Source organism: Harpia harpyja, chromosome 6 (genome assembly GCF_026419915.1).
Source record: "Harpia harpyja isolate bHarHar1 chromosome 6, bHarHar1 primary haplotype, whole genome shotgun sequence".
NCBI classification, from domain to species: Eukaryota; Metazoa; Chordata; class Aves; order Accipitriformes; family Accipitridae; genus Harpia; species Harpia harpyja.
In genome coordinates this window covers 16069459-16084064 of record NC_068945.1, presented here as the reverse complement: position 1 = coordinate 16084064, position 14606 = coordinate 16069459, and the positions used below count along the sequence as shown (strand labels likewise).

The following is a 14606-nucleotide window of genomic DNA, read 5'->3' as shown; positions in this document are numbered from 1 at the left end:
ACTGAGACAGATGGAGCCTGTCATTCTTGTCTTTATAACAGGTTGTCTCTACCATCTCCATATCTTGACTTGTCTTTTTTGCTCATTAGCTCCGGTTCCAGAGACAGCCAGCTGGCAATTGTTTGCCAAGAGGAAGTGTCTCAGGATGAGACTTATGATGAAAATTTGAATGAAGACATTGAGTACTGTAGTGAACCAAGTCTGCTCTCTACTGAAATGTGAGCTTTGCAGCTTTAGTCAAGGTGTTTGGGTGGTTCTTTAATTAAGGGGCAGAGGTGGGAAGAGGTTACGTTTTTCTACAAAAATCTCCATTTATGGGGTAAGGCCAGAAGATGTTAGCCAGACAACTCAAATATCAGAAAATAATTTAAAAAAAAAAAAAAAAAGCAGTTCAGCCCTGAGAATTAACATTGAAAAGGATATCTCTCACCCAGGATTTTCTTTCTTCTCTGAATGAGACATCTGGATCTGCAGGGCCTCCCCTCACATTCACTTCTACCATCTAACGTTCCCAGATCTCATCTTTAGAGCATTCTCTGTTTCATGGTCTCTTGTTACTGCTCCTGAACCAGTTATAGCTCAAAGCTAGCTCGCTGTTGCATCCATTTGATAGCATGAACTTCCTGGCTTCCCTGCTGGAAGAGGGGTTATTCTGTCCAATATCAGCTGCTTTTCTAGAATCTCTCTGTTCTCCTTTCCAGGCTTGCATACCAAGATGATGAAAACAGACAACTTACTCCACCAGAAAACAACAAAGGAGAGGACACCCGGCACTCTCCGAAGAAAGGGTTTCTGTGCTCCTCAGCGCTAGGTAACCTCCCAGCATGACATGCAGGCTGTGCTTTCCTCTGCCTCAACTGAGTTCTCACGTCTTGCTGGAAGAATCCAGCGTGTGTGGGCAGGGGCGTTGCTGTTGGCTGCATTTAGCCCATGAGACCAGGAATCCCATGGCATGCATACGATCCTGATCACGCACATGACTCTACTGACTTTATGCTCAGTCAGTAGATGAATCTGTGGCTGTTTGGATAGTCCATGTGATCTGTTTGATTAAGCCAGCCTGTGAATTAGGGGAGTTTATTAGAGCACTGTAGACTCTCCAAACAATCACCACGGAGTCACCAAATGGGCTAGCCTTGAGTATATGGTGTTCTGTTCTGTGTATATTCAGCAGGGAAAAAGGAGAGGTTGTGTCTTGTCAGCTACGAGGAAAACAGTGAATTTCAGATTAAGTTAATACAATACAAATTTGCTTTCTGCTCTAATTGTGCCTGGAGATTTTCAAGTGCTTGAGCGCGCAGACTCTGCTCAGGTGAAATCCACAAATCATAAGATTTTATGGAAGTATCAGGACAAATGTGACAGTCTGGAAGAAAATGAGCTCTTTTATGTAGAATATTTTTCAGCCTTTTTCCTGAGTATTGGTGTGGAGAAAAAGGACATTTAGGGGAGAAACTAAGAAGAATCCTGTACATAAAATACATTCTTACAAAATAAAAGTGACAGACTAGGTAGTGTAATGTTTAAAGTGAGGCTACTGAGTCTTCACTCAAATCCTTCAGGATGCTTGTACAATTGAGTATTTTAAAAGCATTTACTTTATTTCAAAACTTAAAATATTAGGCAATGAAAATTCCTATATCTATCTGTAAGGCCAAATTTGCAGTCAGTCCTTGATACAATGCTTCATTAGCTACATTCTAGTGAATATTTATACAGTTATGTCATACTCATTTTACTGGGTTTTTTTCTCTAGAAAGAGGAAATACTTTTTATCTGCATTGTAGCATTCATTCTCTGGGTTATAACACGTTTCCTTCAACCCCCGAGAGGGCCTTTTCTCAACAAATCAATATTATAGATGCTTACTATTTTCAGCATTCTTATTTTCTTTTATTCTTTAGAAAAATGTCAACAGGATCAAGAAGTCCACAAAATATTTTAGTGTGCCATGCAGCTCTATCTTTAATACTGGATTTAGTTGCCATTCTTCAGAAGTAAAGCCTGTGCACTTGTTCATAAACATACTTCACTGTACTTTTAAATTCCTTCATAGGGAGTACCTTTCTCATATTTACAGAAGTTCAATTTTATAGTAAGTAAACAATGAGACTGTTTCAGTAGTTCCACCTAAAGCTCCACGTTTATATAAGAAAAAATAAAAAGCTTTTTTTTCTTCTCTTCTTTCCAAATTTTGGAAATGCTTCATGTCTATATAAGCAGCCTTCCATTCACCAGTGAATTCAACTATTGATAAATTCACTTCCACTTGACCTTGCTATAGACACAGCCTCATAAACTGTGGTATGTCTGGCAGCTAAGGACACAGATCACATGCAAGCGGGAGGCCGATGTCACCTGAGCAGCCTGACGGCCCCTTCTGCACATTGTGTACAGCCAGGCACAGCAGCAGAGCCTCAGCTGCCATCATCAGTCCCACTGAGGGCTTTACCTGAACCAGAGAGGTCTGAGAACGCTTCCACTGCTTAGAAGGGAAATCAGCTGCATGGTATCCACTAGGACAGTTTTTTAAAAGAGGAAAAATAAAAATCATCATCCAGAATTTTATCTTGCAGCTTGCTTGGAAGGTAGTGCTGGTTGGTCAATGATGCTTGATTGCTTTTTGGAAAGGGCAAGGTGTTGAGGGAAAGTGGACAGAGCCTAAAATGTGGGTGTCTTTGCTGTATCTCCAGTGGGACTGCACTAAAAGAAATTGAAAACAGATTACCTCTAGTGTATTATGAGTGATGGACACAGTTGTGTGTGATTGCTTTTCAGGTCGAAGAGCATCTTTTCACTTAGAATGTCTGAAAAGACAGAAAAACCAGGGCGTAGATGTCTCACAGAAGACAGTTCTGCCTTTGCATCTGGTACATCATCAGGTAAGCATTAATAACCACAAAGGCCCAAGCAATGTAACTGAGACCCTACCATCTGCAGTGCCCCCACATTGTATCCCAACGCACTTTTTAAAAACCATTTGGGACAGCTTCTCACCCATATCAAAGGTCCAATTTTTAGAATTGTATTTGCCATCATACTCATTCCTGCTTCGAGGATTTTTATCATTCCCAGAAGAATGCTACAGGAACATGTCCTTTGGAGTCTGCAGAGTTATCATTTTCTGATGTCCATGAAAAAGTAAAATAAAAAACTAGCTAAAAGATAAAAATAATTACCCAAATTGCATGTGGCAGTGCAATTACACTGGCTTGATGGTAGTATGCACACAAATAAAATGTGCAGGGTCTACTTTCATATTAATTAAAGGTAACCAGTAACTGTAATTAATCATTTTAAAACATAAACTGATTACATGTAATTAATCAGCTTCTTAAGCCCTTTGTAACTGCATTCAGCAGCCTAGCAAATGTATGCTCAGGCACGTACCTAGATGATTAGCCAGCTGTCATAGTCCAAAGTAGATTTGTGTCTTTCAGTTTGATGATGCCGCTTTTTGTCACCATAAAAGAAACAGGTGCAGATGGTAGTGCCAGCCTTGCAAGTGGGGCATCCTGCTCTGTGCAGTCCCCCGGCGCAGGGCAGAACGGCCTTCCCACCTTCTTAGGCTGCCACAGGGGCAGAAAACTCCATGCGGCAGGGGCGGGAGTAGTAAGAAGTCAGAGCAGAGGAGTGAGAGATAAGCACGCTTGAGGCTCCCTGGCCTTTCTCACCTCCACTCCTAGCCAGTTATCCTTTAAGGATCAAGTTCCAGAAAGCAGTGGTCTGCAGAGAGTTACAGCTGTGGCAGGGACAACCAGCAGATGTGTTGGGGCAGGGAGGAGTGGGCGGGAAACAGCTTCCCACATTCCCCACAGCAGCAGCAGCCCTCTGGAGACTTCCTTCCCTCCCACAGCAGGCCAGGCAGAGGGCACATATGCACCCAACCCTCTCAGCCCACCCGGCTGGCAGAATCACCTCCCTCTAACCTGTACAAAGAGGATGGAGCTACTTCACCCTTCCTCATCCCACCATGCTGCTCCAAACCTAGAGGGATGGGGTTCTGCCCACCCCAGTGTCGCTCAGCCAGACTGAAGGGTTACCCTGACATAGGCATCTGGCCTCCAGCTGACAACACCCAGCAGTGTTCTTATGTTTACAAAAATGTTAGGCTACAACAGTGCTTAAAATAAGAACATAAAGTAGAAAGGTTGCCTCTGCTAAGCGCACTGGATTCGGTTGCTCATGAATGCTTGAAGGGCTATTCTCATGAAATACTCATACATCGTGATATGTAAATATAGGCAGCTGAAGCTCAAAGCAATCCCTAAGAGCTTCTTTCAACTTCCTCAGAACCTTACATTTTGGATAAAACACCTTGTATATGTTTCTGCCAACAAGCTGAAAAATGGTTCATTTGTCCTGCCTGACAGATCTAGGACTCTCCTCAAAGTCCTGGCAGTTTAAGGTATGTGCTGAGGCCATCATAGCCTGCAGGGCATGACTTATACAGATGAATTTTTAGGGGCTTTCTTCGTCACTGAAATTTCACAGGAGATGGACATCTAATTCCTGAGAAAATCTTGAACCTTGTAGGTGACTAATAATTAATTCTTTTGTTCACCTGTCACTGAAATCATTAGCCCAGCATGGTTATCAGTTCCCAAGGATTTCAGTGGCAGATGGACTGAGCTTCACTTAACTTTAGATATCTTAAAGTTAGCTCTCTAGTTTAAACTGGTCAGTTCAGTCCCACTGTGGTCAACAGAGAGAAAGATCATCGCCAAAGGGCAAGTATAAGTCTTGTCTAAGTCTCGCCCTCCAGATAGCATTTTCAGGCAGGTATCGAAAAGAGGCAGGAGGCTTGCTGGTGTCTCTCTACACAGTTAGCTTAGACTAAATATATAGCCTTCAGATAGGTGAAGCTGGGTGAGACTAACCCTAGCCCAAACAAGAGGGCTCTGCAGCATAACCCACATGCTTTTGTATTTTCTATGCGTTTATTTCTTTGCTCATACTAGGCAGCAGTGAGCTCTGTGAGATGAGTTTATGACCCTGACAGCATTGCTTACAGAACAAGGCAGCAGTCACCATGAATAAGGCCCTGTGCAACAAGGGGCTTCTTGAGAAATTTGTTACAAAAGGAGGCTGGATGACTCAGAGATTGTGTATATGATTACAGGAAGGACTGGATGGCTTGAAGTATAATCATCAGATATTGATCCTCCCACCAACAGCAGGTGCCTTAAAATCCAGTGGTGGATTTATAGTTATTGCCAACTGCAGACACATCTAAAATTCACATCTGGTATCTGTTCATGTTCCACAGTAGACACTTATAGAAAACACAGCAATTGGCAGTAAATGCTAGTGGTGTGGGCGGTGGCAGTGGTGGGAAAATGAATTGCTGTCTCACCCACTGGAGAAGTGGTGGTATTTCTGGCAAGGCTGTGGGGAGTGGGGCTGCATCTCTCCTGTCAGTGCAGTAGTTCCAAGGCTGAAGAACTGCAGTCATGCAAGTTTGCAGTCTGGTGCTTGGCACTAGCTCAGGATACACCATTTAAAGGAAAGCTTGCAAAATGAGTTTGCAGGAAACATCCAAACCGTTCCAGGAGCTGGCAGCTGTTTTCATAAGCCTCGAGAACCTCCGGGCCTTTCTCGGGTAGTTTCTCCAGAAACTCCTTGTTCTGGCCCTGCTGCTAAGAGCAAGCTCTCACTCGTCTTGTTCCTTTTCTGTCCACAGGCGTTAGCGGTGGCTGGCCTGAGTCCCCTACTCCAGCGAAGCCATTCCCCCACCATGTTCTCTCGGCTGTGTGCTACACCCCCCGCTACACCCTGCAGCCGTGGCTGGCCGCAACAGACCATCCCAACTCTGCGTCTCGACGGGGCAGAGTCCAGTGAGAAGCTCAACAGCAGCTTCCCGTCAGTACACTGCGGCTCTCGGTACCCTGACAACACTGGCTGCAGCAGCCCGAGGAGAGCCAGACCGGTCTCCCTCACCGTCCCCAGCCAGACCGGAGGGAGCAGCAGGCAGTTTCACGGCAGCGCTGGCAGCCTGGTTGAAGCGGTAAGACTGCAGAGTCGCGAAGGACATGAGCAGTGGCAAGGCCAACTAGAAATGCGGCCCTCGGAAGAGCAGGGCAACAGATATATTGCTGCCCACAATGCTAAGAGTAGGCGAGCCGGTCTCCAAGCAGGGATTAGCAGCGTGAATGGGAGGAGAAGGACCGCTAGGGAAAATACAGCCGTAACGAGGGTTGTGTTAGGGGTGCGACAGGGTTGATGATGCAGAGTACTAATGTATGTCTTTGTCTCTGGTTCCCTACCTGCTTTTGAAGGTCTTGATTTCGGAAGGACTGATGCAGTTTGCTCAAGATCCAAAGTTCATTGAGGTCACAACCCAGGAGCTCGCAGATGCCTGTGACATGACGATAGAAGAGATGGAAAATGCAGCAGACAACATTCTCAATGGTAACAGCAAGCAGAGCCCCAATGGCAACCTCTTGCCTTTTGTTAACTGCAGGGACCCAGGGCAGGACAGTGCAGGAGAGGAAGAGGAAGAGGTACAGAACCCGGATTGTAGAAAAAGTCAGGAGGAGCTCAAGGACAGCAGGATTTATATCAGCAGCCTGTAGTTGCCAGGGCTGGAAGCGATGCTGGTTTTTTATTTGTTTCAATGTTCCTAATGGGTTTGTTTCAGAAGTGCCTCACTGTTCTCGTGACCTGGAGTAACCGGAACAGCGTTCTTCATTCATTTCTGTTGGGACGAGTCGCAGAGTTGGGTGGTGTAAGAAAGCTTTTCAGGAGCGGATATAACCCCAGCACGTGTCCATGAAGCAAGAGTGAGGAGGAGGAGGAGGAAGAGGAGGAGAGCCAGCTCCCTCTTTTTTTTCAGTCCCTGCACAAGGAATGACGACTGCCTCCCAAGTGTGAAGGGGAACCTCAGCTTCCTGTGGATGGCCCTAGCCAAAAGGACCCTGCGTCAAACGGGTGTCTTTCAACTTTGCTTGTAAAAATCATTTTGCACATATTCTGTATGAGCCTCACCGTCTCCATAAAGCCAAGGCCCTTTGATTCGGAAGGAGAGGAGGACTTCTTCTGCTGTGGATTCCCGTACCGCGAAGGGGAGGAGGAAGCAGAAGAAGGCCGAGGGCGCCCGAGGGGCAGCTGGCAGCGCTGCCCAACCCTGCCCAGACTGCCAGGCAGCGGTCTCTGCCGACCAATCCAAGCTCAGGCAGCCACTCCTGCCAACCAGTCAGAGCTCGAGCAGTCACTTGCCAGCCAATCCGAGCTTAGGCAGTCTTCTGCTGACCAATCGGAGCTCAGACAGCCAGCCATGCCAGCCAGCGGGAGAGCGGGGAGCAGGCTCTGCGGTGGGGCTGAGCCAACCTGCCCCGCGCTTGCTGAGGTGGCGGTGGGCTGGCGGAGATCTCTCCTTGTTTTGCAGTTTGATATTTTCTTGAAAGCATGTTGCAGTTTTTATTTTGACTAATTTTTTTTTTTTTTTTTTTTTGGAGGGAGAAGGGAGTGTTTACAATGTTTTGTAATCACCTACCTTTTTGTTTTGGTTTATTTTCACCTTTGCAAATGTTAAATTGGTTTGATCATGTATTATTTAAACTGGGGTTTTTTTCTCCATTGAAATTTGGTAGAAGTATAATGATAGACGAGTTTTACCAACCATTATGTACACCAAGAATTTGTAATTTTATTTGCTAGTAATTGAAACCTCCTTTTTTTGTTGTTGTTTTATAATTTAAAGATAGTAGGCAATGCACTTGATATAGTCTTGCACATTTGAGTGATTGATTTGGGTTCTTTTTAGTGCTAAGTATATCTGTGAGTGTGGGAGCAATACCAAGCGAGTGTGCGTGCGCGCGTGTGTGTGCGTGTGTAAGTGCATGCAGTTCTCCACATCCTGGTTTGAGCTGCAGGAGATCTGTATCTGGGGCCATTTGAATGCAAAAACAAACCACTGTCTCTGCTTTTGAAAGGGGAATCAGTAACTCTTTGCATTTTCTGTTCCACAAGATATGCAAAAACAATGCAATAATATTAATTTTAAAATACAATTGTAAGTTGTGTTGACATTAAAACTGTATAGAAAAAAATTGCGAGGGTGGGGGGAAACAAACAAAAAAAAAACCAGAAGGCGTTACGCTTCAATATATTCCGTGTGATGTTTTATTGCATTGATAATGTTTCTGTTGAAGAAACCGTTATACTTGAATTCAGGTCAGTTTCAGTATTTTTGAAATATTTTTTTAAAATGAATTGCAATTGTGCCAAGCAAAGATAATGAATCGAATTAAGTTTGTTTAAAAAAAAAAAGAAAAAAAAGAATCACTTCTTGTATATTTTGCTGCATGTCAAGTGAATCATTTCGTATTTGGAATGTGCCAAGCTTCACCTTTGAACTTTTAAGTGCTTTTCTACGTGTGGTTGGGGAAAGGGGTACTATTTTTTTTCCTTTTTTAATTTGTACAATGAACAAAGTGTACCTGGTGTAAGTAACTCTTCTGCAATCCACTGACAGGTTGAACGTTACTGATTTTGCATATCTTGTGTTCATTTTCCTTCTTCCTCACTCCCTTTAAACATGCACGATGACTTTATTGGTAGAGAATCTTTCTTCCCAAGACTGGGACATTTTATTCAGGCTTTGTTCTCTTTCCTTTTGCTCAGTTTCTCTAAAGGTCTTGTCCCACTGGAGAGTGGCAAGACCCTCAAGCTGATTTGGCAGATCCATCCTACATATTCAGCTGGCACCAGCAATTCAAGGAGCAGGGGAAAAAAATCTGCTTTCAAATTTCTTTTATTAAATAGCTAACCCTGATCAATTATAGCAGGGTCCTGGGATAAGCAAATGCCAGAGGCAGAATCGTTAACAAAGTAGTCTTAACTCTGGTCTGGACTGAAAGTAGAGGGCAAGTGAGGGAGAGAGCTCTGGATTGTTGCTTAGAAGAATTGCTGCAGTCTGGTCCAGATGCAGATGTTAAGTGACTTTTTTGTGTTCTTATGCACGGTCTTATCCCTCTTCCTAGACTTTAGTGGATGGATCAGATTCTAAGTCACAAAACATCTGACGGCACAGCATGTCCTAGCCATATTTCCCTACTAGTGAGTGTGAACCTCTCTTGACTTTCCTCACACCAATACTTGGCCCTAACCTGTGAGAGAGGCTGAAAAACCAGGCAGGTATTGTTAGATTATGCAACTGATTTTTGTCTAGACTACTGCTGTTTTTTCTCCCTTCTCAAGACGGTTCACAAACTTGCAGATCAGTGCTGAGCTAGGAGGTGTGATCTGACTCAGAACTAAACTTTCATTCAAATCTTGAGCTTCTGCAGATGTCTGAGAACATAATTTATTGTATATGTTGATTACATTATTTTTGTAATGCCCTTGTTTTTCTTTTTGATTCTCTGCGGCATAAGGCAGAAATAGCAAAGGGTACTTTTGACAGTGCACTTTTTTCAGTGTCATTTTGAACTGGCCAGTAGCAGCTCAAGATACCTTGAAAAAAAACAAAACCTTTTAAACTAGAGAAATACAAATCCATTTATACAACCACCTGGCATCAAAGTCCTAATTCAAGACTTCCCTGGAGAAAGTAACCAGCTGATGTCTGTCAGTCTCACCCTTTCCATCCCTCGTGCCTGTATGGAGATGGGCCCACAAACGTATCTCCCTTTGGGAGTTTGCTGCTGCTAGTGCTGATGTGCTCCAAAGCTACTTGAAAGGAAATAATGCTGTGCCTGGCTGTTTCTGAAAATGAAGTCACTGTAAGGGCTCCCTATCTCATTTTCTTCCACTAGAAAGTCCATCTGACCCTCCCAGTGAGAGACAGAGGTGTTCTCTGCTCCTGAGAAACAAAGTACTGATCTAAATTAGTAGTGGCAATGGGCATTTTGGATGCTTGACAGCCCGTGTCATCTTTTAGGATTTTTCTTGACTGGAAGGAAAATGGTGGAAAGGATTATGCCCCACGCATTCCCAGTGAAAGCTGTGACTCCCTCAGGGGTCAGCCTACAATGGCCAGAGGAAACTCCGCTCCCTGCTGGAAGACCCCTTAGGTCCTGCAGAGTGGAAAACACACGGCTAGCAGAGAATGCAGATGACTTTTGCGGTTTGAAGGGCAGGTGTTAAATTTAGTAATTGCTGGTGCCAGCTGTGCAAATTTCTCTTTCTGGGGAGGGTGGTGTATATTTTTTTTCATTTGAGGTACTTCCAATGTGCACATTGTGACAGGCCTGAGCAAAGAGCTACTGCCTCCTTCAGGTGAGGTAGAGTCTGGGGGACGGTGGGAAGGCGGGGGCAGATTTAGTTCCTGGAGTGTCCTTCTTTCCCTGTGTATGGGAGCGGATGGTGGGTACAATCACTGTGCTGTGGATGGAAGCTTTGAAGGATCCGATGGCTGAAGAGTGGCATGGAAGGAAAGGAAAGAATGGGGGAAAGCGATCTGCTGTTTGCCACTGAGCATCTCTGACTTGCAGACTAAAGACGTTTCGTATAAAACAACAAACCTCCTCCCTGTATCACTCCTGCTCATTATTCCAGGCAGTACTGGGCCAGCCGCACCGGGTGCGTTTCTTTTTTTCTTCCTTATTTCTGTGTGGCTGACGTGACGGGGAAGAAAGTGGAACTCATGATCCAGAGCTGGAGTTTCGTTATCCACAGACCTTTTCTGCATCATCTGCCTCTTCAGCTGGACATGTGAACGATGATGGTGTAGATGCTGCTGCTACTGCAGGGGTCCCGCCTGTTTTATTACCCTGCCCACCACACCCCAGCATGGAGGGACAGCCAGAGAGGCGCCATGTACAGAATTGCATCTATTTCTGCTTTGTTTTCTGACTCAGAACCCTGCCCCTGATGACTACGACAATGATGACGACAACAACAAAAAAAGGGCAAATGCATTTTTTACATTTCTTGATAATTTCCAAAGCAATGTATCATTGCTTTCTTTAGACTGACGCCAATATAACAGTTGTATGGGTCTCAGCCAGGCTCCTGTGTCTTTTCTGCCTGATAGTTTCAGATTGCTGTATGAAATGTATGCACGTTTGCACACAGACACAATCGTATGAGGTGACAGCACTGCAAGGCCTTGGGGTTGTTCACCTGTGTCATAGATGAAGTTGGAGGCCTTGCTTCGTACGTGTAGATGAGAACTCCAACCCATTGGTCCAGTGAGCTGAAATGAAGCAGCCATACCAAGACAGAACTGAGTATCCTAAGATACATGCACGGTCCCGTTGTGACTGTCCTTGTGGCAGGGGCGGCGGGGGGTGGAGAGGAACACTGAATGGGGAATTTGGAGCGCAACAAAGTTGATAAAATTAAGTAGAATCCAGTTGGGGGCTTCTGGTAGCGATGAGCTTTTTCTCAGTTCCCATAATGAAAACTGTAGTGCATATAAAGAAAATATTCCAGGCCATCAGAAGCCCCAGTTCCCATCTTGCTAACGCAATGCTGGAGGGCACTAAGAGGCCAAGGAAGTTGTATTGATGCAAAGAATGTGGAAAACAGAACTGGGCCCCAAAAAATTTGATTATATCTTTCCTCCATTTATTTTCTTCTCCAAAGAAGTCTAAGAAATATAAATGTCAATAGCTGCACAGGGTTTCTTCTTTTCTTCTTTTGATTGTTGCAAAGTTTTAAAAGTTTTATTCTGGATTAGCAAGCCCAGGGACCCAGAAGGTTTCCAAGAGGATCTCAGTCCATGGAGCTTTGCTCTCTGTTGTTGCTTTGTTTCTGGATAGCTGAAAACACTATGGCCTTGCTGCTACAGCTCCCTGAGATAGGGCAGATGAAGGCAGAAGCACAGCAGAGAGATATGTCCTGTACTGAAGACAGACTGGGCTACAATTGCTTTCAGAGAAGTCAGTAGCATCACACTGGAATGGAAAAAAACCCTCTTCTGGTACAAACTTTAGTGTTCTAGTTAAATCCTCCATCCTTCCCCTTCCCCATATGGGGGACTTGACTTAACTGTTAACACTTGAGCGTAAAAAACAGGCCGCCTTTAGGGGCACAGGGCTCGACTCAGTTGCCTAAATGTTGGCATCTACTGCCACCTGAGATACCCTACAGTACTCTGCCCAGCCTGCAGCCGCTGGTCTGGAAAGACACAACTCTTCCCCAGGGCTGGTGGTCACAGCTATCAGCCCCACACTGATGGCAGAGATCTCAGGTGGCAGGAGACAATTAGGCAACTTAATCAAGTCCCTTTCTAAAGGGCTAATTGAAAGGAGCAGCACCAATGACTGATGTAATAAAGGAATCTTCATTAGCATTAGCAAGGGCTTAGTTAGGCACCATCAGGAGCTCATCTCCATGCTCCCATGCTGTTGTTTTTCTACCCCACATCACCCAGATAGCCTCTACTCCTACAGCCTGAAGTCCACGGCACTCTGCCCAGCCCTTACGTTAGGCCAGGGTTAGCGGCTGCATCCCAGGCCCAGCGAGGTGGGGGCAAGCCCAGGCGAGAGCAGGCATCACTCCACCCAGCAACAGATTTTTCTGCCAGTGTTTGAATGGCCCCTTTCCAAAGCATTTTCCTATTCAAGACAGACCCACAGAGACACCATTCATTAGCCTCATCGTTCAGACGATGAAATACCCGTGTTTTTCTGTTGCATTTTGCATTTTGCCCAGCCAGGCAAAACACACGCTCTTTCCCAAACAGGCTGTAATGCTTTTGATATTTTAAGCATCCTAAGCCAGTCTCCTCCCATCTCAAGCACCTAGGTAGACTGGCAGCCAATACTACCTAAACATCATCAACTTTATGATTGCTCATAGAAGTGATTGGTTCAGGCTTATTCAGTCTTGACAGTTTGAATGTGGAAAGATTTCAGAGGAGGAGGAGTGAGACTGTAAATATTTCTTTGACAAACATTGCTGCATCACACACAAAAAAAGGGGGAGATACTTTTAAAACTGCCTTAAAAATCAATTCTGAATGATGAAATCTCCCTCCAAACAATTACCGCTTGGTAGAGCAAGGGATAAGTCGCTTTGGGTGAATTCTGGCAAGAAGTGGTTGGAATCTAGTCCAGTTTCAGGAGTGAAAGTGTAATTTAGCAGCTGATCTCTCTCTCAGTCTGAATTCACATCAGCGCCAATGACTGAGCACTGCAGGATCAAAACTCTTTAACGCCTGGGGGGTACTGTATCTGGCCTGCGTCTCCATGGTTTGGGTCTGGCCCGGCAAGGTACTGCATACCTGTGTCTCCCAGTGACTTCAGGGAAGATGGGGTTCCTCAGCACCTAAGTTCAGGCCCTGGAGCACCATTTCCTGCTCTGATCATCAGCTATAAATGTTGATAAATGTAAGTGTTTTGCCTTCATTTGAATTGCCCAGAGCTGTAAAATGAACTCTCTCAAGTATAAATCAGTCCAGATATAAACCTCCTCTCCCACTCTTCCCTACGCTCCCTGCCCACCCTCCCAGCCCTTCCTTGCACCCTGCCCACCCTCCCAGCCCTTCCTTGCACCTCTACCCAAGCCCTTCCCCGTCTCAATTCTTTACCTCCTTCCACAATTTTATATCTAGTTTTCATGAACCCACAGAAATGCTTTTGTAAATAATGCTGTACAGTTTGTAACCGTCATGTAAGCCTGTCATCAGTGCCAGAGTCCGTCTTGCCCTCTCGCACGTTTTAAAATCAACAGAGGAAAGTTAGCGCGAATGGCCCGCCAGTGAGCTATAGGGTCATCTCTGTGTGGGACAAATGTATATTCCTGTAAGATTGCATTTTTATCTAAGGAATGATGTTATTTTAAAATTGCTAATAAATTTCTAAACAATGTCCAGATTTGTTTAATATTGTAAATGTTATCAGAACTCCTATGACATTGCTCCCTTCTCTCAGCAGTGACTGAAAAATAAGACAGCTTCCTGCAGCCCCTTATTTTCCATCGTCAGTCCCGCTGCCGTTCATGGGCTCCCTTGTGCATTTAAGGGACTGCAGAACAGTCTTGGACAGTCACAGCCTGCCCTGTTAAACAGTAACTTAGGAAATCCAACTGTTCTCTGTGTTGTTGTTGTCACTACAGAAATTCCGCCATGTCATGATGTCCAAAGTGTGACTCAAGCGTAACCACACACTTAACATTTTCTCCACAGGATTCTTTTTTACAAAGTGTATGCAACAAAAAATGAATGCCCGCAGCCAAAATACAGTGTAATTAGTATATACATAAGCTACGAAGCTAATGGAATGATAAGTAGCATACCACACATTTACTTTTCGATTGAACAAATTTGTTCTACCATGGTTATCAAGCAATTACGCTGCAATGCCAGCTGAGCACTGTATTTCCTGTCGCAGCACTATAAATCATAGTGTACTCAGTCCAAGTACATTGGTATAAAATGGAGCAAAATAATGTCTAAACAAAAAACGATGTTTTTCTTCAGTTATGTGTATATATTTTTTTTTCCCCCGACTTGCACGCAAGTGTCAGAACTGCAGGTTTTGCTGCTACTGTTAATTAGTGGTGTCACAAAATGGTAGAACCCAGGAGGTGATTAAAACCTGTGGATGTCATCAGCATGAGGCATTGGAATTGCAGAACGATCGTCAGAAGCCTCGTTATCTCCAGGCTCAGACAGGCCTTCAGTTAGACGTTTGCCACCACAAAACCGTACGAAA

At 44.6% G+C, this 14606-nt stretch overlaps 1 protein-coding gene and 1 long non-coding RNA gene across 6 annotated transcripts in view; one reads left to right on the top strand and one right to left on the bottom strand.

Moving 5' to 3' along the window:
* LOC128142858 (uncharacterized) overlaps positions 1-7076 on the bottom strand; it is a 40055-nt gene extending 32979 nt beyond the window's left edge. For both annotated transcript variants that reach the window (XR_008235531.1, XR_008235532.1), the window contains exons 1-2: positions 6988-7076; positions 6267-6358 (exon numbers count right to left, since the gene is read on the bottom strand). This is a non-coding gene — a long non-coding RNA (uncharacterized LOC128142858). The remainder of the gene's footprint in view (positions 1-6266; positions 6359-6987) is intronic.
* Positions 1-13760, top strand: part of CACNA1C (calcium voltage-gated channel subunit alpha1 C) — a 498947-nt gene extending 485187 nt beyond the window's left edge. For all 4 annotated transcript variants that reach the window (XM_052789484.1, XM_052789488.1, XM_052789485.1 and 1 more), the window contains 5 exons: positions 90-218; positions 702-811; positions 2779-2882; positions 5684-6007; positions 6279-13760. In XM_052789484.1, the coding sequence (XP_052645444.1) occupies positions 90-218; positions 702-811; positions 2779-2882; positions 5684-6007; positions 6279-6575 (964 nt within the window). In that variant the 3' untranslated portion in view covers positions 6576-13760. The remainder of the gene's footprint in view (positions 1-89; positions 219-701; positions 812-2778; positions 2883-5683; positions 6008-6278) is intronic.
* Positions 13761-14606: the final 846 nt, after the last annotated feature.